This window comes from Drosophila ficusphila, unplaced genomic scaffold (assembly GCF_018152265.1).
Source record: "Drosophila ficusphila isolate 14025-0441.05 unplaced genomic scaffold, ASM1815226v1 contig_414, whole genome shotgun sequence".
In the NCBI taxonomy this organism is placed as follows: domain Eukaryota; kingdom Metazoa; phylum Arthropoda; class Insecta; order Diptera; family Drosophilidae; genus Drosophila; species Drosophila ficusphila.
The window spans coordinates 22,903,491-22,929,838 of record NW_025064328.1 but is presented as its reverse complement, the minus strand read 5'-3'; the positions used below and the strand labels follow the sequence as shown (position 1 = coordinate 22,929,838).

At 40.1% G+C, this 26,348-nt stretch overlaps 1 protein-coding gene across 2 annotated transcripts in view; it reads left to right on the top strand.

Annotated features, from left to right (window-relative positions):
- LOC108101655 (transcriptional regulator ATRX homolog) overlaps window positions 1–26,348 on the top strand; it is a 467,254-nt gene that overhangs the window by 287,021 nt on the left and 153,885 nt on the right. For both annotated transcript variants that reach the window (XR_006245477.1, XM_043208182.1), the window contains 2 exons: window positions 9,568–9,785; window positions 19,538–19,632. Coding sequence is in view for 1 of the 2 variants with exons in the window: in XM_043208182.1 (XP_043064117.1) it covers window positions 9,568–9,785; window positions 19,538–19,632 (313 nt within the window). In the remaining variant the exon portion in view is untranslated. The remainder of the gene's footprint in view (window positions 1–9,567; window positions 9,786–19,537; window positions 19,633–26,348) is intronic.

The following is a 26,348-nucleotide window of genomic DNA, read 5'->3' as shown; positions in this document are numbered from 1 at the left end:
GACCAAAGGGTATTATAATTTTGGCCAGAAGTTTGCAACGCAGTGAAGGAGACACCTCAGACCCCATAAAGTATATATATTTGTCGGAGAATTGAAGCCTTCTCCACGCAAGTTCTCATTAGTCGCTGAATTGATTGGTTGTTGCTCGCCCATATTGAGTCCTGGTAGGTGCTGCGAGTCTTCGTTGCCTTTGTTGCTCATAACTATTACTCAATTATTAGTCCTCAACTGAACACCACGCTAAAGCTCGGGACGAAAAGAGACAGACCATATCCAGCAACACAACGAAGCCACACACGGCCTCAGTTCGCAAACTGAGTCCCCATCATACCAGAACTGGTATATTCTAGCATGACCTATGGTCACACCTTAGAGTATCCTGTCTAACGAGAGACTTAATTACCTCCTCTCCGACACGGCCATCCTGACATATACACGTCCTCGTGTCTTTAATAAATCTTTAAATCTTAAATAAATCTGAATTTCATTCCACTTTATAGTTGTTATTGAATGCTTCCAAAAACTTAACCACGTAATCTCAAATTCGTATAATATTCATTAACATAACTTAACTGAACTTTTAAATTCTTTGCCATACACATGGCTTCACAAACTCATTAATCATATTACTCGTCCCTCGCCCAACACTAGGCTTCACAAATTCATCAAATACATCTCTCGTCCATCGCCCAACACTAGGCTTCACGAATTCATCAAATACATCTATCGTCCATTTCTAAAGCAACTCTTGTCCATCACCAATCACATGGTTTCACAAACACTCTCTTTTTCAACAGACTTTTCCAACTGACTTTGTTCTTTCTAATTTACATCAAGCTCTTCTGGAATTTGCACATCCGGTAACTTTCGCAAACTTTCGTGTGGGTACTTGTAACGCCTATTGTTCTGTGTAAACTTTACAACGTATCGGTCTCCGTCCAATACCTCGACCACCAAAAAGGGTCCTCTGAACTTAGGATCTAATTTCGTTTGCTGTCTCTCGCTGTTTTTAAGCAGCACAAAGTCACATTTTTATCAAATTTTGTCTTCTCATATCTAGCGGCCTCCTCCATGTTCTTAGCGGCCAACTCCCTTGATTTAGTTTTGTCAATTTCATATTCGGTATCATAATAGGTATCCAACCCTAGCTAACTGTACATCCCCTAGTGCATCCTGCCACGATCTAGAGCTTGTCTCAACAGCCGTCAAAAGATTCTTCGGTGTACTCATGACTCTTTCAACTTGCCCGTTGGCTCGATTTGCGCCCGTTCCAATTAGATGTAATTGTATTTTTTGGCTAGATCAAAATTGTACAAACTTCGTGCCCGTGAAGCTACACCCCTAATCGGCAATTAAACGTGTTGGCACGCCAAAAATGGCAATCGAAGATTTCATTGTGTTTATACAAGTATTAGCATCCAAAGAAAAAGTGTGAAATAGATAAACGTATTTTGTAAAAGCTTCGATTTGTAAAATAATATATTCTTTACGATCGCTTTTTTCGCTAAATTTTCCTGATATATCTATATAAACAGTGTGCCAGGGAATGCTTATTTTTGGAATTGGGTGTAATTCCATTTGAGGTTTTCCTGACGTACCCTTAAAAACTTTACATGTAATGCAGTTCTCCATGAATCTTCGAACATATTTTGCCATACCCGAAAACCAGTAATGATCGTACACTTTATCTAGTGTTTTCTGCGACCCTAGATGCATGAAAGACTCATGTAACTGATTTATAAATGACCAGCGAAAAGTACAAGGTATCAAGGTACAACTACAGGTAAGAACGAGTTTTTGAATTCCTTTGACTCTTTCTATACAAAACATTTGATCAAATTTCATAAGTGGCAACTAAAGCCAATGGTAAATCGTCATTCTTCAACATAAGTAAGATTTCTGATATTTCTAGACCCTTTTGTCGTTTTACCAGTATCCAGTTCTCCGATATTTCTGTTAAGTCAAATCGTTTTTCCTTTATTTATTTTTTTTTTTTTTGGCAATGGCTTATTCTTTAGACACACCAGGTTTCTGGATAGAAAGTCAACGTGTGTCATACGCTTACCTTCCCTGTATTGAAACTCGAGTTCAAATGTTTGAAGAAACTCCCAACGATAAATCCTAGGTGACAACTCGACTTTATTTCAAGAAGATTTGATTGAGCTACAGTCAGCAAAAATTTAGAATTTTCTTTGAGAAAATATAAAAGCTTCATCTGTTGAGAAAACCGGAATGAGTTGACGAAAGTATGACGCTAACCCAATAAACTGTCTTAGAGAAGCAACTGACTTTAGTGGAGGCAACGTCGATAGTTTTTCTTTTTTGTTAGAATTTGAACGTATCTCCCTCGCTTGTATCTCATAGCCCAGGTAGCGCACTGTAGTTCTCAAGATAAAGCACTTTGAAATGTTAAAAGAGAATCCTGCGCTCACTAAAACGTCTAATACAAGTTTCAAACGTTCAAACGCTTCCTCCTTTGATTCTGAAACAATTAATAAATCATCCATATAAACAATTACAAACGAATGAGCAAGACTGCCAATTGCCTTTAATACAGCTCTCTGGAACACTGAATGTGCGTTTTTAATCCAAAAAGCATCGCAAGAAATTCGTACTGCCCATCAGGGGTAACAAAAGCAGTATACTCTATACTCGCTAGCCATGTCAAGAGAAGTGAAATATTTAGCTCCCCTAAGTCTAGCTATTCGATCTGATATTAACGGTAATGGAAACTTATCAGCTACGGTATTTTTTTTTATTTAATTCTCTGTAATCAACGTCTTGCTGAGCCGTATTTCAATCAGCTTCCGAATCAAAAGTAATTGGAAATCTCTCACCATCGACCAGCATACTCGATTGAGGCTCCACTATAGCGCATAGCTCCACTCTTTTAACGTTCTCACTTCCGATCCAGCATTCTGCACTTTTTTTGACAATTAGTGGCTATGTGTCCCGGTTCCTGACATTCCATGACGAGGCTGCGCTGACGGCCACTCCTTTCCAGCTGTCGAAGCCTGAGATCCAGATCTACAGTCTTGCTTTTTGTGGCCTAGCTTTCCACACTGGTAACATTTGATTTCCGCAGTTTTAGCTCGCTTCGTCTCTGGTTCCCAGTTCGTTGCATTAGGGCGCTCCTTTAGAGCTGAGAATACTTGCAGCTCCGCTTGCAGTTCACGTCGATTGTTAACATGCGTTGTGTGTATCATTCGCTGCAAACGTCGATCGAAATTAGCCATGTGCCCAAGAACCAGCGCGATGGAAATTTGTTCAGAATTCAAATTACGCAGTTTTGTGCCCAGTGACGTCACACTGTGACTTGCAAAAACAGACAGGCTTTCGCCGTTGCTTGGACGGCTATTAAGAAAATTTAAAATGACGGCGGCTGGTGTCTCTGATGTCTCGTATCGCTGCTCAAATAATTGCCGGAACTGTTGCCAAGTTATTCCCGGGTAACATATTTGAGATAACCATTGTGCCGCTGTGCCTTCCAAAGCTTTACTTAACGCTAATATAAGAGCGCTGTCACTTAATGGTTTTTCTCGTAAGATGATGTCGACCGTAGCGCACCACTGCGTGGCATCCATACCAGCAACGTCCGGATTATATTTCGGCAGGAAAATCTCACTAGTTTGTTGCAACTCACACGCCGGCGTCTGTAGGCTCTTAACCAGTTCCAGAAAGTTCCAATTTTGTTGTTCTAACAGCGCGAGTATTTCTCTAGAAGAAATTTGGTTAGGGCCGAATCCCACTTCTGATGTCGGAGAATTGAAGCCTTCTCCACGCAAGTTCTCATTAGTCGCTGAATTGATTGGTTGTTGCTCGCCCATATTGAGTCCTGGTAGGTGCTGCGAGTCTTCGTTGCCTTTGTTGCTCATAACTATTACTCAATTATTAGTCCTCAACTGAACACCACGCTAAAGCTCGGGACGAAAAGAGACAGACCATATCCAGCAACACAACGAAGCCACACACGGCCTCAGTTCGCAAACTGAGTCCCCATCATACCAGAACTGGTATATCCTAGCATGACCTATGGTCACACCTTAGAGTATCCTGTCTAACGAGAGACTGAATTACCTCCTCTCCGACATATTCTTGATCAGCATCACGATCTGAATCGAAATACGTCTGTACGTCTGTACGTCTGTCCGTCTGTCCGTCTGTCCTTCTGTCCTCCTGTCCGTTTCTGCCCAAACTAGTCTCTCAGTTTTAAAGCTGATTATATAGTATTTAGGGGAGAGTGGGGATAGGTGAACCATGGGGATAGCTGAACCACTAGTAATATTTCACCTTCTATAAGGATTTTGTGCACCATCTTCATATGTGTTGTTTATCCAGTCGGTATCTTAACATCACACGTACGCGTGATCGCGTCAAACAATTGCTGTCAAATCTATCACTAATCAAAGTTTTTGTGCGCCTTTCGCAGCTATTTGCGACCTGACGTTTTCTTGCGAAAAATTTATTGTACTCCGCCTGTGGCATTGAACTCTAGAAATTTTTTTTGTTAACTTAAATAGTCGCAAATTATGTTATTTTCACGTATAACTCACGCATTTCAAAATATTCCATTAGCCTGAAAGGTGGTTCAACTATGTTTGCGAGACAAAAATTTAAAATGCTCATAAAGTTCAAAAAACGTGATATATATTATTTTCACAAAATACTTTCAATGCAAAGGAATGAATGCTCTTTTAGATTCCAATAAACAGCAGACCCTAACGTCGAATTGTTCAGACATAATAATGTTCAACAAAAAAAGTGGTTCACCTATCCCCACTCTTCCCTAAGTCGGAACGGGCCGGATCGGGCGACTATATAGGATAGCTCCCATACAAGAGATTAAATTAAAAAATTCTAACGCCGTGGTTTTTGATCAGATCGACTTGATTTCTTCGAGATGGCGTTTTCTGACCACTATTGAATTTCTGATAAAATTTTATCAAAATCGGATAACTCCACCATATAGCTGCCATACAAAAGATCAAAATATATACACGTATATATAAATAACTAGCTGCCCGTCCCAGCTTCGCCCGTTTTTTTTTTTAAATAGTTACCTTTCACACAAATATTATAAAGAGGTAAATTTGTTTGCTTGTTTGTTTGTTTGTTTGTACTCGCGTCCTCGCGCACGCGCTATCATTATCACTATTTCTAACAATTTTATTATTGTAACAACTCCCAAATTTATTATTGTAACCATATATCCGATTTGAATGAATTAAAAAAAATATTGAAAGCTAGATACATACCCTTGATAATAAGGATAAGGATTCATGTCATGACGCGAGTTTAACCTATTTTTGTTCCTGAAGGCGAATTCATTTTATTTTTGAACACAAAAACTGTTATTTTTGGCTAAAGTATGATCGTAGAATAAACAACCTCGCGGACTTTTTTGCAGATATTAGTAATACCTATAACACCGTAGTACATTATTTTTCTTTTTTTTTTTGTTCTATCATCAATAGTTTTGCCAGCGAAAGAAAGATTTTTATTTTTCCACCTTTTGTTAAAATATTGCAATTTTCTTCCGGATACCAAATTTTTTTCAAAATAAATTATAGCCTATGTTACTCCCCGATAATGTAGCTTTTTATCGGCCAGTAGTTCCGGACCCTATTCTTTACAAAAAAACAAACAAATTTGACCTCTTTATAATATTAGTGTGATTACCTACTGAGTTTGCAATTTATAAGCGGAAAATTTGTAAAATTATTAAAACATTAAAAACCCTACAAAAAATAAAAATTTTTTTAACATATTGTGAATCTAAACCATCCTCAAACCGCCTGGAATAGGTACACACAAAAAATTTCATTAAAAAAGGTCCGGCCGTTTAGGAGGAGTGCAATGACTAACACGCGTACAGAAGATTTCTTCAGAAGATTTCTCGTTACACGGGAACGCTGTCGAAATGTTACATAAAACGAAGCCATCACCAAAACCACAAAAAACTTCACTTCACTTCAATTTTCCAAAACCACAAAAATTGAGTTAAAATGCTATGGTAGCGTATGTTTGTCAGTGTGATGAGGTAGTAACTCACTTTATATGCGATTTTTGGTATGTCGAACGGGATAAAAAGTATCCTATGTCCTATTCCTGGCTCTAAGCTACCTCCCTACCAATTTTCAGCCAAATCTGTTCAGCCGTTCTTAAGTTATAAGTGGTGTAACTAACACGACTTCATTTTATATATTAGGTTGTTTGGTAATGGCATACCGGTTTCTTTATTGATTTTTGACGACGATTTTAAACTAGTTAGCATTGTCCATATTGTTACCATTTTGATGGTAACTTGTATATGCCTCTCCGAAAGAAGTCCTTGTCCCTACTGGCAAAAAACTCGGCGATTCGATTTTCACAATCCTCCCTTGAACTCAATTTATTATTATAACCTAATATTTGGTTGTTTGGTATTAACATACCGGTTTTTACATTCAAATTTCGCGCTTCGCTTGTGAAGTCAAATATAATCGTATCTGGCAATGCTGTATATCGTTTGAAAGGTATTGTGACTGTCAATTAATTATAGACAAATTGTCGTATCTTGCAATGATGTATATCGTTTGAAAGGTATTGTGACTGTCAATTAATTATAGACAAATAATTTGCAATAAAATAAAATTGCGACTATAATTAAAGATCTAAGCTATCCTATCTCTCAAGTTGGACCAGACTGCTCACGGTGTGCCAATTTAATTTAAAATCGGTTAAGGGGGGGTAGGTTTTAAAAAATTTTTTCTTTTATTTTTTTTTCTGAATGACCAATATGTCAAGAACATTGTGTTCAAATTTTGAGTCAATTAAAGTCAAACTAACGGAGTTACAGCGTTTTAAACAACCGTAACATCAGAACTAAAAATCTACTGAACCGATCCTTTTCAAATTTTTAACACAAATTCTCAACATAAATACGCAGGTAATCAGGAAGAGTTTTTTTTAATTTTTAATTTTTTTCTATTTTTAAAAAATAAATTAACAGCGATTTTTAAAGCTAAAATCGCACTTTTCACTTTCAAGTGCTCCCAAAAATAGACAAAAAATAAATTTAAAAAAAACTCTTCCTGATTACCTCGGGAAATTCATTATCTTTACAACGCATATCACATTTTATTTTTAAGATGATCCGTTAACGCCCTATGATGTTCACCGCAAAACAACTTTTTCTTTAGGCGCTTCGGAAGATTAACCGCCACAGGCTTATTTCTTAATATTTTTTAATAATTTTTTTTTCGAATACTCTTCAAAAGTTAAACAATAACATGTAATTAAGCTCAATAAAATAAACTTACTCATTTCGCCGCAAAAAAAAATCAATCATGGCCCTTTTTTTGGCCCTTAAAACTTTACCCCCAAGTCAGTTCTAGACTTATGTATTGTAAAGTCATCTGGGGCGCTGTGAACCATGAGGGAATATAAAAATAACAAAAGGCAAATATTATTTTTAAGTTATTGTAATTGCGCCTGGCATAAAATGAATAAAGGGTATTATAATCACAACGTTCATTCACGCGATTGGCAAGTGCGCTTCCGGAATCATCGCCGCCCATAAAGTAGATTTGTAAGAATTTATGTGGTTCGTTTGGCATTGGCAGCAGTGAGCCCATTTTATGATAAACATAGCCTCTGATTTTGAATGTCGAATTGTAATTTTGACAATTTGCATTAGTATTTCGAACTATTTCTGTTGCTCCGAACGATGTCATTTGAAAGCATGAATTGAATGTTCGAATTGACTTCAGGAACACGTTAGAGTCTGGATCCGTGCCGATAAGTAAGCCGTTCAATGGTTCAGCTAGTATTTCAATTTCTGGTAGTTGCACATTTCCTGACGCGCAACACATCCCCGCTGGCTCATTTTTGAATTTCAGAGCATGACAATGCTGACATTCCTTGTCCATTTCTAGCACCAATTATCGGTCTCATACTGGAATGCTAGACGCAGGAATGAATCAGATATAAAAATGATCGTTGTACCTGTTGTCGTTGTTGGTCATTTGTTTTGATGCTCACCGCAAAACAACTTTTTCTTAAGGCGCTTCGAAAGATTAACAGCCACAGGCCACATCCGGCTCGATGAATGAGGATGGTAGACCAACAATCAGAAAGTGGGCTGGCGTTAGCACATCCAGATCAGCGGGATTTTCCGAAATTGAGACTAAAGGCCGGGAGTTAACTACTGCCGAAATATGGCACAGAAGAGTCCGCAGCTCGTCGAAGGCCAACACTGAAGGTCCAATAGCGCGGTAGAAATGCTACTTCGCAGTCTTTACCGCAGCTTCCCAGAGACCACCAAAATGTGGCGATCTGGTAGGAATAAAGCGCCAATCAATAAGCTCCGCTGGGCAAAAGTCCAACTTCGCTTTCTGATGCTCGTCGCTGTGGAATAGGCGTCTTAACTCAAGCAGCTAATTGCATGCACCCACAAAGTTGGTTGCATTATCCGACCAAAAGAAGACCGCTTCTTCTGGTGCATATAAATCTCTTGAGGCCATGCAGAAATGATACCGTTAAAAGATCCCTGATCAACTCCAAGTGAATGGCCTTTGTTGCGAAGCAGATAAAGACGCAAACGTAGTATTTCACTGGTTTCGCATTTCCGGCTTGTAAAAGAATGGTCCGAACTTCGTTCAAAAGCATTAAGCATTTGTTCACGACTTTGCTAACCGGCTTCCTCCCCCCAATAGGCCTATACTGGGATCGAATTATGCAGAGTAGGGCCCGAGGTCCAGTGTGTGATTAAATATATATTTCGTGTTTAATGTGTGCAGACAGCTACCAATTGTGCCTGCCAAACACCGAAATGAACTCGAACTTTGAATCAGCAGTCTTTCTGGAGGTCACCCAGGCATTCGACCGCGTTTGGTTAGACGGCTTGATTTATAAAATTAAAAATTTGCTTCTACAAAACACCCATAAAATACTAGAGTCATATCTTGTGCATAGAAGTTCGCAGAACGGTGTAAAGATTTCCCCCGATCACCATCCAATTGAAGCTGGAGGACCTCAAGGAAGCGTGCTTGGACCAACGCTGTATATAATCTACACAGCATATCTTCCGACAACCAGTCTTACAGTAACTTCAACATTTGCTGATGATCCCGCCATTTTATGTCGATATAAGTGCCCCATATAATAAAATGTATCAATAATTAAATGTCCACTAAATGTAGACACTTTTCTATGGGCTTGTAGTTAAATATTTTACCGCTTTGTTTTAAAAACCTTCCAGGAAATTGAAAAATCAACCCATCAACCCTCCCCACTTTTTAAAGTTAACATAAATCGTCTGTTTCTTTTAATACTATACGATTAATAATCAATCCTGCCCTTTTTTAAAAATTTGTCAGTTGCTCGTCCACTCAGCGTTTGCTTTCCCTACCTTATCCTTATCCTTCCAAATCTTATTGATCATTAACCTTTTTTTAAGTCTACAAAATCCATTTAGTAAGCCAGACCTGAAATTTATATACTACTCAGAAGTTTGCAAGAAAAATTTTATTTTCTTATTTGAAAAATAAAAATAATAACAAGTTTTATTTATACATATTTTTATAGCACAAAGCTAAGCGGCACTCAAAAAAAATATGTGGTCCAAATTCCGATGAAGATCAACCAGATGATATTTATGACAGTCAAACTGGTGTTATGTCTGTTAAAAATGATTGGTGGCGCAAGTATCTAACAAAAAAAGATTTAGAAACTATTATTCCAAGTAACAAACTACGCCTGATGTTTTCAATTCTTCGCATGTGTGAGGAAAAAGGTGAAAAATGGTAAGTGCTTATAATATGATATATTTCTTCACAATAAGTAATACTTATTTTTAAAGAACAGTAAATATAAAAAAAACAAGTTAATGTCAAATAATTGTTAAACTACTGACATTACAAAATATTTCGTTTCTTACCACTGTTTAGATATAATGAGGAAGGCCGAAGTTCGAATTTCGAATTAAATTTTATCAAAAATATGATATAGTTATCCGATTTTAATAAAAACTAATTTGAAATGTAATAGTAGTTAGAAAACACCATCAAGCAACGGCGTAATTTTTTTTTTTTTATTGTCTCATATGGGAGCTATCCGATATAGTCGCCCTTTTTCTCCAAAATTTCGAGTGCTTCATCTGATTCTTAAAGGAGGAAAACCCGCTACGTACAAATTGAAATATGAGAATCATTAGAAAACTTTATAGTCCAAAAATTATTCTTACGGGACGCGGCGTCTTTTCTAAAATTCGTTAAGATTTGTTTCATGGTTTCATGACGATCCATTTGCGTTCTAATCAACTCGTCGCATGAAAAACCTTCGCCGTCGTTCGCCATCGCTTAGTTAATTTAACAAAAATGGATCAGCACTGTACTCCACGAGATGTAGATAATATTTATGTAAATGTAGATGTACCTATAATAATTTGATTACAGTTTGGAACTATGCCCGGTTTTAGAAGCACTGAGTATGAAAACCCGCTAAAAAAATAGGTATCGAATCTCACACAAGCACTTACCGTTTCCTTTGCATAACTGACCTTAGACAATTGTGAAGGGTATGAGAAGGCGCTGCGAAGCTGATGTGTTGAATTCTCTTTTGCTCCTTCGTTCCAATTCCAGCGGCGTGATGCGACGATCTATTTGCACGTTTATGTACACATGTACATATGTATGTATGTGTATATATATAATATCGAACGGATCCGCCGTTAATATGTGGGATGTGTGTATTTAGGTAATGTGAATTGGAGTTGGAAATTTCTAAGAATTACAAAAAAGAATTAAATTGATTATGATCACACATTAACTTTTGTTAAGCACTTCAAAGTTCCCCTCATGGGCCACCAAAATGTTTTGTGTCGACTGAGCTAGGTATTGCTGCAAGCCTACATTGTTCGTAGGGGTTCTAACTTTGAAACACACGATATTTATTTTAATGTTTAACAAACTTTAATGCTGGGACGGTGGCCCAGCAGGTAGAGCCCTGGCCTCCGGTCCGGAAGGCCCGGGTTCGAGTCCCAGGCTCCCCGAGAAAAAGAAACGGTCTCTTTTTCCAAATCTCCACCACTTCTATGCTTTATCGCTCACTTAACATTAGTAACAAATTTCGGCTCCCCGGACCCGCACACCCCCTTTTTTTTTTTTTTTTTTTTTTTTTTTATGGAGGAGGTTAAAATCCAATGCTTGCACCCACTAACCTATAACAATCCTCCTCCCCTGGCTGAATTCCACCCCGGAACCGAGTAAACATTACTACGGGGTGGAGCCGTTTTGTGCTGTTAGCACGCCTGGTACCCACGTCCGGGTCCCCTGTCCTTGGCGTATGGAGACGATACGCATCGATAGTTCCACATGAGTGGAACGTCGGAAGCGATTTTGCCTGGGATCAAGCGCAATCGATTTGTCTTCTGTCTGGTTCTGTTATGAGCTATGAACTCAGGCGTCTGTTAACGTCGTCAGTTCTGGTGTCCTCCTTTGTTCCCGCTCCAGTTCTTGGAGCCTTGTCATCACAGAGTATGCGAACGCTGTCATTGCCTTCCATTTATCTCTGGAAGAGCACATATCGTGCGTGATAATTTCAGCAGATGGAGAGTGCCCAAGTACTGCCTCCAGTGTTCGTCGTTCTTCTTCGAAGCGATCGCAGTGGAAAGCAACATGTTCTGCGCTTTCGATTTCGTTGGGGCAGTTGGGACAAAATGGACTGTCTGCTAGCCGAAAACGATTAAGGTATCCGCGGAAACAGCCGTGACCGCTGATGATCTGCGTTGTGTAGTAGTCGATATCGCCGTGTCCACCTTTTATCCACTCACTTATTTGTGGTATAAGTTTATAGGTCCAGCGTCCATCATCCGATTGGTCCCACCGTTGCTGCCATTTTCGTATGGACCGCGCTCTTTCGGCCTCTTTTTGTTCGCGTGTTGGCCTCACTCCTTGCTTGCTGTACAGACGAGACAGCTCCTCTGCCAGCAGATCGACTGGTGGCTTTCCCGCGATGACACAGATTGCATCGTTTGATACAGTTCTGTATGCGCAGCCTATTCGTAGAGCACTTTGTCTGTATATCTGTGTTATCCCTCGCAGATGGGACTTTTTGGCTCCTGCCCAGATCGGTGCTGCGTACATAGTGATCGAGTCTGCAACCGTTGACAATAATGCCCTTCGTTGCCCTTGGGGTCCTCCTACGTTGGGAAGTATTCTTGTCAAGGCGCTCGTGACCGCTGATGCCTTACCGCTTACTCCCACTAGGTGCTGCTTGAAGCTTAATCTCGTGTCGATCAGAACTCCAAGATATTTAATGGCTTCTTGGGAAACTATTTCATGACCATCAATAGCAATTATCATTTTCTCCTTTTTTCTGCGTGCACTTATCAGTACTGCTTCCGTCTTCTGTGCTGCTAGCTCTAACCCAGCGTTCCTGAGCCATCTTTGTATCCGTGATGCGGCGTCCGTGCATTTCGCCTCTAACAGGTCCAGCCTTTTGTCCACTACTACAAGCGCAATGTCGTCTGCATATCCCACGATGTTCGCCTTGTCCGGGAGTTTCAGCCTCAGTACCCCGTCGTACATAGCATTCCACAACGTTGGTCCGAGGACAGATCCTTGTGGTACACCACCTGTTACTCTATAAGTTTTTGAGCCGGTGTCCGTTTCATATTGTAGTATGCGGTCACGGAAATAGCTTCGTATAATGCGGAGTAGATAGCTCGGTACTCTCAGGTTTCTAAGCGATAGCAGAATCCTGGACCAGTTAGCCGAATTGAACGCATTCTTTACGTCGAGTGTGATAACTGCACAGTAACTCATATGCAGGTGTCCTCCACTTATGGCATTCTGTGCGATGTCTGTCACTGTCCTGATAGCATCCACCGTTGACCTTTCTCGTCGAAAGCCAAACTGAGTATTTGAGAGCCCAGTAGGGCATTCTAAATACTCCTGCAGGCGATCGCAGATCACGCGTTCAAAAACTTTACCAACTGTATCCAGCATACACAACGGTCTGTAGGAAGATGGTTGGTCGGGTTGCTTGCCGGGTTTCAGCAACAGCACCAGTCGCTGAAGTTTCCACCGAGATGGGAAAGTTCCTTCTGTAAGGCATGTGCTGTAGATATGCGCAAAGATGTGTGGCGTTTCCATTGCCGCTGCTTTGAATACCATGTTTGGGACTCCGTCTGGTCCAGGGGCTTTGTTGTCTTTGATGCGGCGCAGAGTGCTTAGCACCTCTTCCATTGTAACCGGCGGCACGTCGCCTGGCTCGATCGTTGGCAAAGCTTCGACACTTGTTTCCTCCTGTGGTGGGAAGAGTGTAAGTACCGCTTTTTCTAGCAGTATTGGACACTTCGGCTGTGGTGCTGAGGGTCCTTTCACCTTTCGCATGACAGTTTGGTATGCCATACCCCAGGGTTCGACGTCAGCTCTGTCCCGCATTTCTCTAAAGCAGCGATTTTTGCTCCGCACAATTGCTTTTTTTAGCTCCCATTTCCGCTCACGGTATACGCCATGTAGTTCTGCAAAGGTCGGTCGAAGTGTTGCGCGTTTTGCTCTCCGTCGCGCCTTGATGCAAGCTTTGCGTAAATCGGCTATCTCGCTTGTCCACCAGTATGCCGGTTTCCGTTTTCCACCGTACCTCCCTCGCGTCATTGATGCGTTGCAGGCTGCTTCAATTTTGTGAGCAATTTCTTCTGCAATAGCTTCCGCTGTGGTACCTTGTAGGTGTGTACCCTGCCACGCTAGCTTGAATGCCTCCAAATTAAAGGAAGATTTTTTCCATTTCGGTCGTGTCGCTCTGCACTCTGCTTGTGGTGTTCCCCTGCTTAGCTCCATAATTATAGCTTTGTGATCGCTATGAGTATGGATTGAGTCTTCCACCTTTCAGGTTGCTCGATTTGCGGTCGCTCGATCTGCGAAGGCTAGGTCGATTATCGATCTTCCTCTGGCGCATTCGAAAGTGTGGACTCCTGGCGCATTCAGTAACACAAGATCCAACGCTGCAGCAGTTTCCTCTACTAGACGACCTCTTGCATTTGTAAAGTCGCTGCCCCAGGTTCTTGACCAGGCGTTGAAGTCTCCTGTAAGCAAAATCGGCCTCTTTCCTCTTAGCTCCAGCTCCAAAGAAGTCATCATGCTTGTGAATTCTTCTACAGACCACCTTGGGGGCGCGTAACAGCTTACATAGTAGAGGCCGTCTAGTTTGGCCCATACAAATCCGCCGCCGGTTGTCATCTTCTGCTGGAACGTTTTGTTTCCCGTGATCCAGATTGCCGCCTGCTTCACAGTATCTGTTATCCAGCGGTGTGATTCGATATCTTTGTACGGCTCCGTTAGTAAGGCTATGTCGATTTTATGCTCCGCTGTTGTTTGCCATAGTAGATCCTGTGCAGTTCTGCAGTGGTTAGTGTTCAGTTGTAGCACCCTCATATTCTTATTTTACGGACTGCCTCCTGGTATTTTGGACATTTCGCGCTGCCTGCTGCATGTGTCCCTTTACATAACGCGCATTTTTCCTCGTTTGTGCATCTCGCTGCTTGGTGTCCTTCGGTGCCGCAGCGTCTGCAAAGCTTTGTGCGGTCCGGTTCTTTACACGCGTTTGCCACATGGTCGTATGCCCAGCATTTGTAACACCTTTTTGGTGTTTTGACCTCGGTTATCCGGCATCGGATCCATCCAACCATTATGTGGCCGAGGTCTAGGATCTTCTTCGCGACCTCCGCCTGCAGCGATACGTAAACGGATTGCGTGCCGCCGTATGTGTCGCGCCTGCTTTTGATGGACGATATGTCCGGTCGTTTCACTTGAGCCTGTTTCGCAATCGCCTCAAGAAGTTCCTCGTCTGTGCTGAGCTCGGGAATGAGTCCCCTACACTGAACAGTGACAGTGTGAGTCCTGACATTTACCGTTGCCATTTTCTCCAACGCTTTTTCTATTGCCGAGTGGTAAGAGCTCGCTTCGTTGCCCTTGCCCCTCTTTAGCTCGATCAGAAGTCCACCCTTCTGAGTTGGTCGCAATGTCCTGACCTTTTCGCAGAGCTCCTTCAGTTCGGTGTTAGATCTCACCGCACGTAGAATGTCCGCGTAGGTTGTATGCTGCTCCTTCTTTTCAATAAGTATCGCATCAGACCGCGGCCTGACGGATTTGCTCATTTTTTTTGGTCTTTTCGTTTCCTTTTTTTCGACTTTTGTCCATTCCCCTTGAGTCCTGGATGCTTTCACTTTTGGTGGGTGCGGGGAGTCGTCGTCCCCCTTCTTTTTCTTTGCCTGCGGCGATTTCGCCATTGCAGGGGCAACATCCTTGGGGCTTTTGGCTCTTGTTCTTTTCGCCGACTGTGGGGCATTTGCGCTTATACGTGTTCTTAGGCTGTTCAGTTTAGGGGTGGGCAACAATTTTGCCTTGCGTTCCTCTGCTTCCAATTGCATAAGAACTTCTGTGTGGGCACTTTTTATGGTGCTGCACAGTTTCCTAATATCGCCATGTACGTTGCGACGTACATGCTCTTCCGAGCTTTTCCACTACCTTAGCGAGTGTAAGCGTGGGTGTCGGTGCTGCCTTCTCTGTCGGGCATACAACGAGTGCTTGTGAGCCTTGATTCAATGGTGCTGGTTGGTGCACATTGACATTGTTCACCAACTCATTGGTGTTTAGGTGAGTCGTCGGTGTAGCGGTCGTTTCAGTACCACTGCTTGTTTGTGGCGCTAGTCTGTTTACACGTCTTTGGCTTGAGACGCCTTCCTTTGTATTGTTTATTGGTGCTGCTGGTAATGGTGGAGATCTTGCGATCACAGAACTCCTCCTAAATACCTCTGCCAGTCCTCCTGTTGCAATGTTTTCATTGCTGTGTGCGACGTTGTTGTTGTTGTTTGGGTTTAGTTCTGGGTTTAGTTCTTTTAAATCCATGCAGTAAGGGCCCCAACTTACAGCCGCTATCTCCACGCGTGCACGAAGTTTCCGTAAGTCCCATGGTTGTCTTTGAATCAGTGAGGTCATGCGAGGGTTGACACTGGCCTTTATGGGGTCCAGTGTTCAGAGCCAGACTTCAAACCGGAATAAATAGGGAGTCATCTCAACCTAACCTTCGTGGTCACTAAAGACTACGCGCTTCGAGCGCTCTGCAAGACAAGGTTTTATTGGGGCGGAGGAGGCTACGAATCCTTCTGAGAGCCATTTCAGCAAGATGTCACTCCGCGTACTCAGGTAACAGAGACCCGTAACCCCAGCCCGATGCTTCGTTTCATCCGAGTCCAGTATATCATAATCAGGATTTTACTGGTATCCATCCTGATGGTCTGCCGACCGGTTTACGCGTGTTGTTACGGCCGCTCCTAACATGGAGAACAGACGCCGACCAGGAAGCCGCCCGCTGTGGGATGCCCCTGGATTTTTGTACCTCATCATGCTTAAGCGTGATGAGTGGGACACATATTTTCGAAGAGGCGGTGTCTATTCGCCACTGTCACAGGGACATCATCGGATTTGCTAGCTTTTTAACCGCATCCTCCGCTCCTGCCGCTCATTGTCGGGGGTTGCTTATTCGTTTAAACTTATTTCGCAACTAACCTGCTACTACAGGCCGTCCGGCTATCCGCAACCTGCCGTCCCCCCCGGTAGCTTAGAGCCTAGCTTTCCATCCGAACCCGGATGGACCGGGTGGACCCGCACACCCCCTCGTCCACGTTACTATGGACCCAACAATAGAACTTCTCGTCACTCCTAGATGGCGCCAGGTGGCAACCCCACCGCTAGGATAAGTCGCTACTGGCTTATCACCAGTACGATCGAAAAAACCAAAGATATATGAATTCTCTTCAAAACTGTAGAGGCTTTATGCTCCCGGGTGGAGTTAAAGAATGTATTTTTTTTTTTTATAATTCAATTAATTCACAATAATATAATGAAAATGAGATATGTCGCGTAGATCTACTCCGGCGTTCAATCGACCGACTCTTAGACTTGACTTTTTGCTAATAACTAATGGTGGTCCTCTCTCAGAGAGAGCGATAGAGAGGAGACATCGCCGCTCTTTGCGATGTATGAAACCGAACACATACTTAGAATTGAGCGTGCTTGCGACAAAACTATAAGTTAGTTATCTAAACCAGAAGAAATATAAATAAATTCGAAAAAAATAGATTTTATTAGAAAGAAAAGAAAAGAAAGAAAAGTAAGAGAGAAAGCTTAACGTACCGAAACACGGGTATTATAGTGCTCGCATGTTGCCCACCCTACCTATGATCACCTGCCGCAAGAGCATGGCTCCGGTGACCCCTTTTGTACCCTACGACCGTGAAAACATCAGCTGAGTTCAGTAATTTAAGGTTTTAAGCTTCCATTTTTAATTGTTGAATTCAAGGAATTAAAACATAACATAATAAGAACTAGTATATAATTTCATAAAAGAGTAATGGACATGCAATAGTAATAATATTTTAATAATAGCATGGGTGGATAATAAAGATAGTGAGAATATATATGTTTTTAACTTATAGGATTTCGATTTGTTTTCAGTGTATAATAGTATTGGTTTAATAAAAAAGTAATAATTAGTAATTGGTTTTTGTTTCTTCAAATAAATTTATGACTTAGGAAATATTTTGAATAAATTCAAGATTAAGTTCAAATAAAGTCTTTTCATGTTCTAAGTACTTAACATTTATAGCTTAATATCTAAATGAAATATTTAAATTGATTTAATTCCAAGGTAGGATATTTAAATTAAAATTGCAAACTTCATTATTTGGGATTCCTTAAATTCTGGCTTTTGGTATTATCAAATGAGCTTAAAAAATTTTTAAATTAGCCATTCGAGACCAGTTTCAAGTTTCGTTTTCAAAAACAAGGATGGATAAAGAGAATAAACAATAATGTAAACTCACGGCAACTTATCCATCGACGAAAGATCGATCTCCCGACGCAGGCGTGCTGAAAAAGGTCTATGGCGTCTTAGACCATAAGATTACAAACAAGAAAGGAAGCTAGCTTTGGCAAGCCGAAGCTTATATACCCTTCAGTCATCAAATATTTCGAACAGAATACACAAAGGCTAAACAACATCGAAGCAACGACGACTTTTCTATTAATTTTTCATATTTTTGACTAATGTTCATATGGCAGCTATATGATATAGTTGTCCGATTTGTATGAAATTTTTTTTATCAACCAATGCTAGTTAAAAAACTTGATACTCGAAAAATCATAGTCGTGTGATGAAAAACAATGACGTTATCAATTAATTTCCATTAATTCTATATATATTTTTTGACCTCTCCTATGGCAACTATATGATAGAGTTATCCGATTTCGATAAAATTTAACCCGAAATTCAATAGTAACTAGAAAACGCCATGTGGAAGAAATCAAGTCGATCTGATCAAAAACAACGGCGTTAGAATTTTGTATTTCAATCTCTTGTATTGGAGCTATCCTATATAGTCGCCCGATCCGGCCCGTTCCGACTTATATACTGCGTGCAATAACTACACACCTTTTGGGAAAGTTTCAGCAAGATAGCTTTAAAACTGAGAGACTAGTTTGGGCAGAAACGGACAGGAGGACAGACGGACAGACGGACAGACGGACAGACAGACAGACGGACAGACGTACAGACGTATTTCGATTCAGATGGTGATGCTGATCAAGAATATATATACTTTATGGGGTCTAAGGTGTCTCCTTCACTGCGTTGCAAACTTCTGGCCAAAATTATAATACCCTTTGCTCTGCAAGGGTATAAAAATACTCAAATCCACTACATATTTTGAAAACGATTAAAATAAACTGTAAGCCAGTATTAATCCCGTTAAATTTTTTTTTTTGTTTGGGTAGAATTTAAAAATAGTTGATATTCTGCTCCATCAGTTACTCCGGGTTGATCGTCGTTGTAGTGTGAAGTTGCTTGCAAAGTGATTGGGGTAGTTTGCAGGAGATTAAATCAAACCAGGTATATGTTTACCTATTGTTTCTGTGATAGCTTTAAAATATAGTCGTCCGATAAAAAAAATGTAATCCAAATTAAACAGTCACTGGAAAACTTTATATCCAAAAAATCATGCTTTTATGATGAAAAATAGCGGCGTTTAAAATTTTTATCAATCTCGTTCATGAGAGCGTTTAGTGGTCCGGTCCGTCTTGTTTCAACTTAATTACTGCGCGCAATAACTACAGAACTTTTGATCAGGTTTAATCTAGAAAGCTTTAAAGCTGGGAGACTAGTTTATATAGAAAAAGGTAAATGGACAGACTTAGAAACAGACTGACTTAAAATTGATTGCATACAAATGTGTAATATAAAAAAATATCTAAAATTCATTTTTATAATAACAAGGGCTTACATAAATTATAATATTTTTCATTTACATGACTACATTTTGGTATGCTTGGATTTGTAAAATATAATAATACTGACCAAATACCATTTTGTTATAAACATTAAGAGTAGGGGGTTTTTTTTTTAATTTTTTTAGCAATAACTTTTAACAAATCGAAGAAAAAGTTCAAATTTTTTTATATTTAAAAAAATAACATTTTTTGTTTAATTTTTTTTTCAGCCTAATCTTTTCTGCTTTTGTGGCTGTGCTTAATGTGGTTGAATACTTTTTCAAAAAAATTTCTCATTCTGAGCCCGAAATAGTGCATCTCGGTCGTAAGTACAAACTTGCCTGCAATATTTTAAATTATAATCTCTTTTAAAAATTCAATACTTTTTTAGGTTAGGGTGTGACGATGCGATATTCGGCAAGCCGAAGCTGATATTCCCTTGCAGTCATCAAATATGTCGAAAAAAATGCATAAAGGCTTAACACCATCATAGCTATGACGATTTTTCTATTAAGGCAGGTTCTCACCTTGTAGGGCCGAAAAATTGACATTTTTTAAAAAAAATTGTTTTGAGAAAACGGTTAAAGATAAAAATCTAAAATTTGTAACTTTATTTGAAAACATATTTAATTTGCGAAAAAAAATTTCAAAATTGAAAAATCAAAAAAGGGGAGGGAGGTGGCGTTCCTGAGTTGCAACATTTCGGCAAGAAGGCGTCCCGCTTACGGAAGTGATTCAGCCAAAACGGGTAACCGGAAACACAAAAACCAAAAAGATTCTTAAAATACTGTGCATAAAATGAACTAGGATCAGAAAAAAAAAATAAAAATTGCAAAAGTTATTAGCTTTTGAAAAAAAATTTCGATTTTCGCGCTTTTTTTCTCACTAATTATTTTCTCAATTAAACAGTTTTCAATATTTTTGGATAATCCTAGTTCATTAGTTAAAGGAAACAATTAGGAATATTTAAAAAAAAATTTTATGACGATTGGCCAACCCCAACGCCTTCAATTACTTCCGTAAGGTCCGAAAACGTGGTTCCGAGATAAACGCGCTTAAAGTTTTGGCTTCCAATGGCCGGTGCTCGACATGTGCTTCGTCTAAGGGCCTGTAACTTTTGTAATATTTCAAATTTGGATCTGAAATTTTTTGAGAACATTTTCGGAACATATGTATATCTATACGGTAAGCCAAGAAAAAAAAAATCAATTTTTTTTTGCCACAAGGTGAGAACCTGCCTTAATTTTCCATATTTTCGACTATTGTTCATATGCCAGCTATATGATAGAGTTATCCGATTTTGATAAAATAAAATCCGAAATGCAATAGTAAAATCCGACTTATATACTGCGTGCAATAACTACACAACTTTTGGGAAAGTTTCAGCAAGATAGCTTTAAAACTGAGAGACTAGTTTGCGTAGAAACAGACAGGAGGACAGACGTACAGACGTATTTCGATTCTGATCGTGATGCTGATCAAGAACATTGTAGGAGAGTTTGATAACTGCTACAGTGTTAGTTTCAGTGTACGCCAGTATCCCCGCTATAACTCGGACCGAAATAGAGAACACGTCTTGTCGAGTTAGAGTCGTTTAATTAAGTGAAGTCAAAGCTCTCAAAGACTTATAACTATGGTTGCTGTCGGTCATTACGATCAGCTGTGTTATACATTCCAGTTGCTCTCAAACTAAACATAACAATGTTCCAACAAACTCCGGCTCAACTCGGATGTATAACTTCAAAAATACAAATTCATTAATTTACAGCATTGTAAATGTTTCTCCTTGGAAAGGGCTTTGGTAAATACATCAGCAACGTTGTCCATTGTAGAAACGTAGTCTATCTTGATTTCCTGGTTCTCTACTTGCTCACGAACAAAATGGAAACGGATGTCGATGTGTTTACTCCTCTTATGTACCATCGGGCAATAGCAATTGCCGCCTGGTTGTCGGATCTCAAAATCGTTGCTTCCTTGACAAGATCCTGGAAACCCATTTCCGAAAGAAGGCTTCGTTGGAAGGCAATTTCTTTTGTGCCCTGGCACATCGCAATGTATTCAGCCTTCATCGAACTTAGAGCCACCACGTTTTGCTTTTTGGCTTCCCAAGCCACCGGTGCTCCTGCTAACATCAGTATAAATCCGCTGTAGGACTTCCGGTCAGACGATTCTGATCCCCAATCTGCATCTGTATAACAAACAAGATTTTCTAAATTAGTACCATACTTAGTTATACCTTTAGATGCGCCTTTCAAGTATCGAAGTACTCGCTTCGCAGCTGTAAAGTGCTCCTTGTGCGGATGATTATTGTACTGGGACAATCTGGATACTGTGTGAGTATTGTCTGGCCGTGATGCCATTGACAAATAGTTGAGAGCTCCAATTAAAGATTGATATTTATCAACATCTTCCAGCTGGCTGCAATTCTTGTCCGTACATTTTTCCAAAACTGTTCCTAATGCAAATGGTGTAGGTGCTGGCTTGCACAAATCCATTTCCCATTCTGCCAACAAGAGTTTAGTATACCTATTCTGATGAATAGATTTGTCGCCACGCTGTCCATCTCGCTCAACTTCCAGTCCTAAATAGTACTTTACTGGTCCTCGATCAACTGCTTCAATATTTTCGTTCAATTTTTCCACAATCGCCGCCATTCTCTTCTGATTCGAACATGCCAGCAGCATGTCATCGACATATAGGGCAATTAAATTGATATCGCTTCCCGCTGACCGATCAATGTATACGCAACTGTCTGTAGCGCACTGCTTGAATCCTATATCTTTTAGAATCTCCGTGATTTTGATATTCCATTCATGTCCTGCCTGCTTGAGACCATAGATCGACTTCTTCAGCTTACATATAGCGTTTGGTCTGGCTTGATCCATAAACATCTCCGGCTGTCGCATGTATACATCTTTCTTAAGATTTCCATTCAAATACGCCGCCACGATATCAATGTGATTGACATATAGACTGAACTTTGCTGCAATTGCGAATATCAATCGTATAGTCGGATATTTGACTACCGGGGCGTATGTGTTGTTGTAATCGACGCACATCCGTTGTCCACAACCTTGTGCCACAAGCCTGGCTTTGTGTTTTTCAATGCTGCCATCTGCATTCCGTTTAGTTGTAAACACCCATTTACATCCTAAAACATTAACTTTCTTATCGATGTCCACAAGCTCCCATGTTTCATTCTTCATAAGACTTTGATATTCAATATCCATCGCCTTTCGCCATTTCCTTTTGTACTGGCTGACCAGCGCCTCTGTCACCGTCTTTGGATCCGAATTTTCTACCTCCAGTAGGTTCACACTTGCTGGAACGACAGGCTGTCCTGTTCGTAAAATTCGTGGGCGTCCGCGCTTCCTTGATCTTGGTAAGATAACGTCCTCTTCGTCTTCTTCGTCCTCAAGCTGTGGATCTTGACCCTCCAGTTGACTTGCACCTTCCTGCGGAGTATACTCTTCCTGTGGAGTATCCAGCTCCCTCGGAATATCCTGTGCCATGTGCTGGTTACCATGGTCGTCTGAAGATCCTTCACGCGCCTCTAGTCCAGAAATATTAATCCAGTCGAAGAATTTGTGGCCGTCAGAACTAACATCATTTCCTGTGTCGTAATCATCTCGTCCAATGGAAAACGATTTTTCCAGAAAGATTACATCCCTTGACACTACGATAGTTCTACCATGGATGTCATACAGTCGATACGCCTTGGACTTCTCTGAGTATCCTACAAAAATAAGTTTTAGACCTTTTGTTTCAAACTTTCCTTTACCTGGCTTCTTATTCAAACTTATATTGTCGCATCCGAATGTCCTGAAATGCCTGACACTTGGCTTTCAGTTGAACCAACATTCGTATGGAGTCCTCTCACCCAACTTCTTGGTAATACTCCTGTTGCGCACATAAGTAGCCGTATTAATGGCCTCTGCCCACAGGTACTGTGGTAGAGCCGCCGCTTCCAGCATACACCTCGCCATCTCGACTAATGTTCGGTTGGCCCTCTCAGCTTCTGCTGGGGTGTATAGCTTACCGTTGTTTGATGAATTATGCCATTATTTCGAAGAAATGCTTTAAAGTCCGTATTAACGTATTCGCGATCATTATCGCTTCGCATACGTTTAACTTTGCATCCGCTTTGTCTTTCTGCCTGAGCTACAAAATCCTTAAAAGCTCCTAATGCATCCGATTTTCTTCGAAGAAAATATGTCCACACATATCTCGTGTAATCATCTATAAACGTTATTACATAACTAGAGCCAGATATTGATGCCACGCGCATAGGTCCACATATATCTGTATGTATTAGCTCGAGCTTCTTCGTTGTGTATATACCATTAAACTGATCGAATGGTTTCCTTGTAATTTTACACGTTGCACATGTCACACAAACGAAGTCTTTATTATTATTCACTTCCAATCCACGAACTATACGCTTACTTGAGAGTTCCCGTAGATCCCTCGGGTTCAGGTGTCCAAATCTGCTATGCCACAATTCAATATTTGAATGTACCGCTGCATGCGCGCTGTACAGCGATTGTATACATTTTCCCGACACTCTAGCCTTAAAGATTCCAGCATCCAAAGTCGCATTTATCAATTTATGATTCTTTCCGTCCACCACACAGGTCAATTTATTTTTAAATTTCACAGAATGTCCAAAGCTTATTATTCTACCAATAGATAAAAAATTGTGGCTTAATTCTGGAACAAATAAAACTTCTCGTAGCAAGATGTCACTGCAAAACTGTGATTTTATTTTTACATCTCCTACTCCGTGTGCTTTGACTTTATCTCCTGATGCCATCGTTATGCTCTCATTGCTCTCTTTCAAATTTGCGAAATATGCTCTCTCCCTGCACATATGTGAAGAAGCACCACTATCCAAAATCCATTCGTTGTCGTCGATTCTTGATTTTCCGTTATTCGCACTCATTGCTTGGTTTCGTTCGCGATCCGCTTTGCATTGCGCCCTTATGTGACCTTGCTTACCGCAAGCAAAACATTTTATGTTTCGTCTTCGATCTTTATCAGTTTTCTGAAACTTCTTTGTTCCCTTAGCTGAAAACACTTGCTCCGTTCCGTTATCTTTCTCTATACCTCTATCGTCTCTCCTGGATTCCTCTTCCAATATCTTGACCTTCAATTGACTTAGTGACGGTAACTGATCCCTGCATTCCATTGCTACAACAAAATTTTCCATGTCGTCCGGCAAACTGCATAACAGCAAAATAGAAAGTAACTCTTCTGGAACTTTAACGTCGATCTCGTTCAAATTTTACGCAATCGTACAAAATTTTGTAACTTGAGGGGAGATTTTCTCACTGCTCCTAATCTGGAATTTAATCAGTTGCTTGAACAGACTGACTTTCCTGGCGGGTCCATGTGCGAAATATATTTCATGCAACTTATTCCACGCTTCCCCGCCGTTGCACACGTTCTGATGTGAATTAGCTCACTAGGCTTCACGCACATTATAATCGTAGCTAGCGCCTTCTCATCATTTCTCGGCCATAACAATTGTTCAGTAGCCGTCATTGTCGGTTCCACTTTGCCTATGACATATGTACTTCCACAAATCGGATGTAACTAATAGACTTTTCATTTGGAGCGACCAACTTTCGTAGTTGTCCCCCGACAGTTTTTCAATGTTCATCATACCGTGAGACATTGCCTTTGACTTAATTCTCTAACTAAAATCGACTAGGAAAACACTGCCACCAATTCGCGGTCCGGCACCATGCCGACGAACACTCAATTCTTTTCGATTTGAAGTTAAAGGGGTTTTTTGAGTTCTGGGCCCATAACCTTTGTTGGAGAGTTTGATAACTGCTACAGTGTTAGTTTCAGTGTACCCCAGTATCCCCGCTATAACTCGGACCGAAAGAGAGAACACGTCTTGTCGAGTTAGAGTCGTTTAATTAAGTTAAGTCAAAGCTCTCAAAGACTTATAACTATGGTTGCTGTCGGTCATTACGATCAGCTGTGTTATACATTCCAGTTGCTCTCAAACTAAGCATAACAATGTTCCAACACACATGTATGGGTGATTCCATATCAGATTTACAGTCGATATTGGGAAATTCGATGAGATATTTTTTTCATGCTCTTTATCGAAAATAAATCGACACGTATTTTTTATATGGCTCAGAAATTTTTTTGACAAAGTTATGATTTTTTGAATTTTTGATGAACTGCCCTTTTTTTGATGACAGTCGCGTTTTCCAGCCCCAATAACTCGATAACCGTACGTCGCAGAAAAAATGTATAGGAAGTAAAAATTTCATCCTTCCTTCTTCTTTGCAAAACTTTCGTGAAATAATTTTTTTTAAACAATTTTTCACCACAAAAAGTTTAAATGTTTACAACAAATAATTTTTTCTCCAATTTGGACAATTTTGATTTTTTTTTTATCACAATAAATCCTTCAAATTCTTCTGATGAACATACTAAAATTTCAGAATGGTATCAAAATTAGTTTTTGAGTTATAGAATATTCAAGATCATCATGCACGGTCCGCGCGCTCGGTCTCAGGGCGTGCGCCGACCAACGACTCTAACGAGCGTCAATTCGCTTTGCGCGCGCATAGTAAGGGTCAATGAAATGAATTTTTAATGCTATTTAATTCTATAACTCAAAAACTAATTTTGATACCATTCTGAATTTTTAGTATGTTCATCAGAAGAATTTGAAGGATTTATTGTGATAAAAAAAAAAAAATCAAAATTGTCCAAATTGGAGAAAAATTAATTTGTTGTAAACATTTAAACTTTTTGTGGTGAAAAATTGTTTAAAAAAAATTATTTCACGAAAGTTTTGCAAAGAAGAAGGAAGGATGAAATTTTTACTTCCTATACATTTTTTTCTGCGACGTACGGTTATCGAGTTATTCTGGCTGGAAAACGCGACTGTCATCAAAAAATGGCAGTTCATCAAAAATTCAAAAAATCATACCTTTGTCATAAAAATTTTCTGAGCCTTATAAAAAAATACGTGTCGATTTATTTTCGATAAAGAGCATGAAAAAAATATCT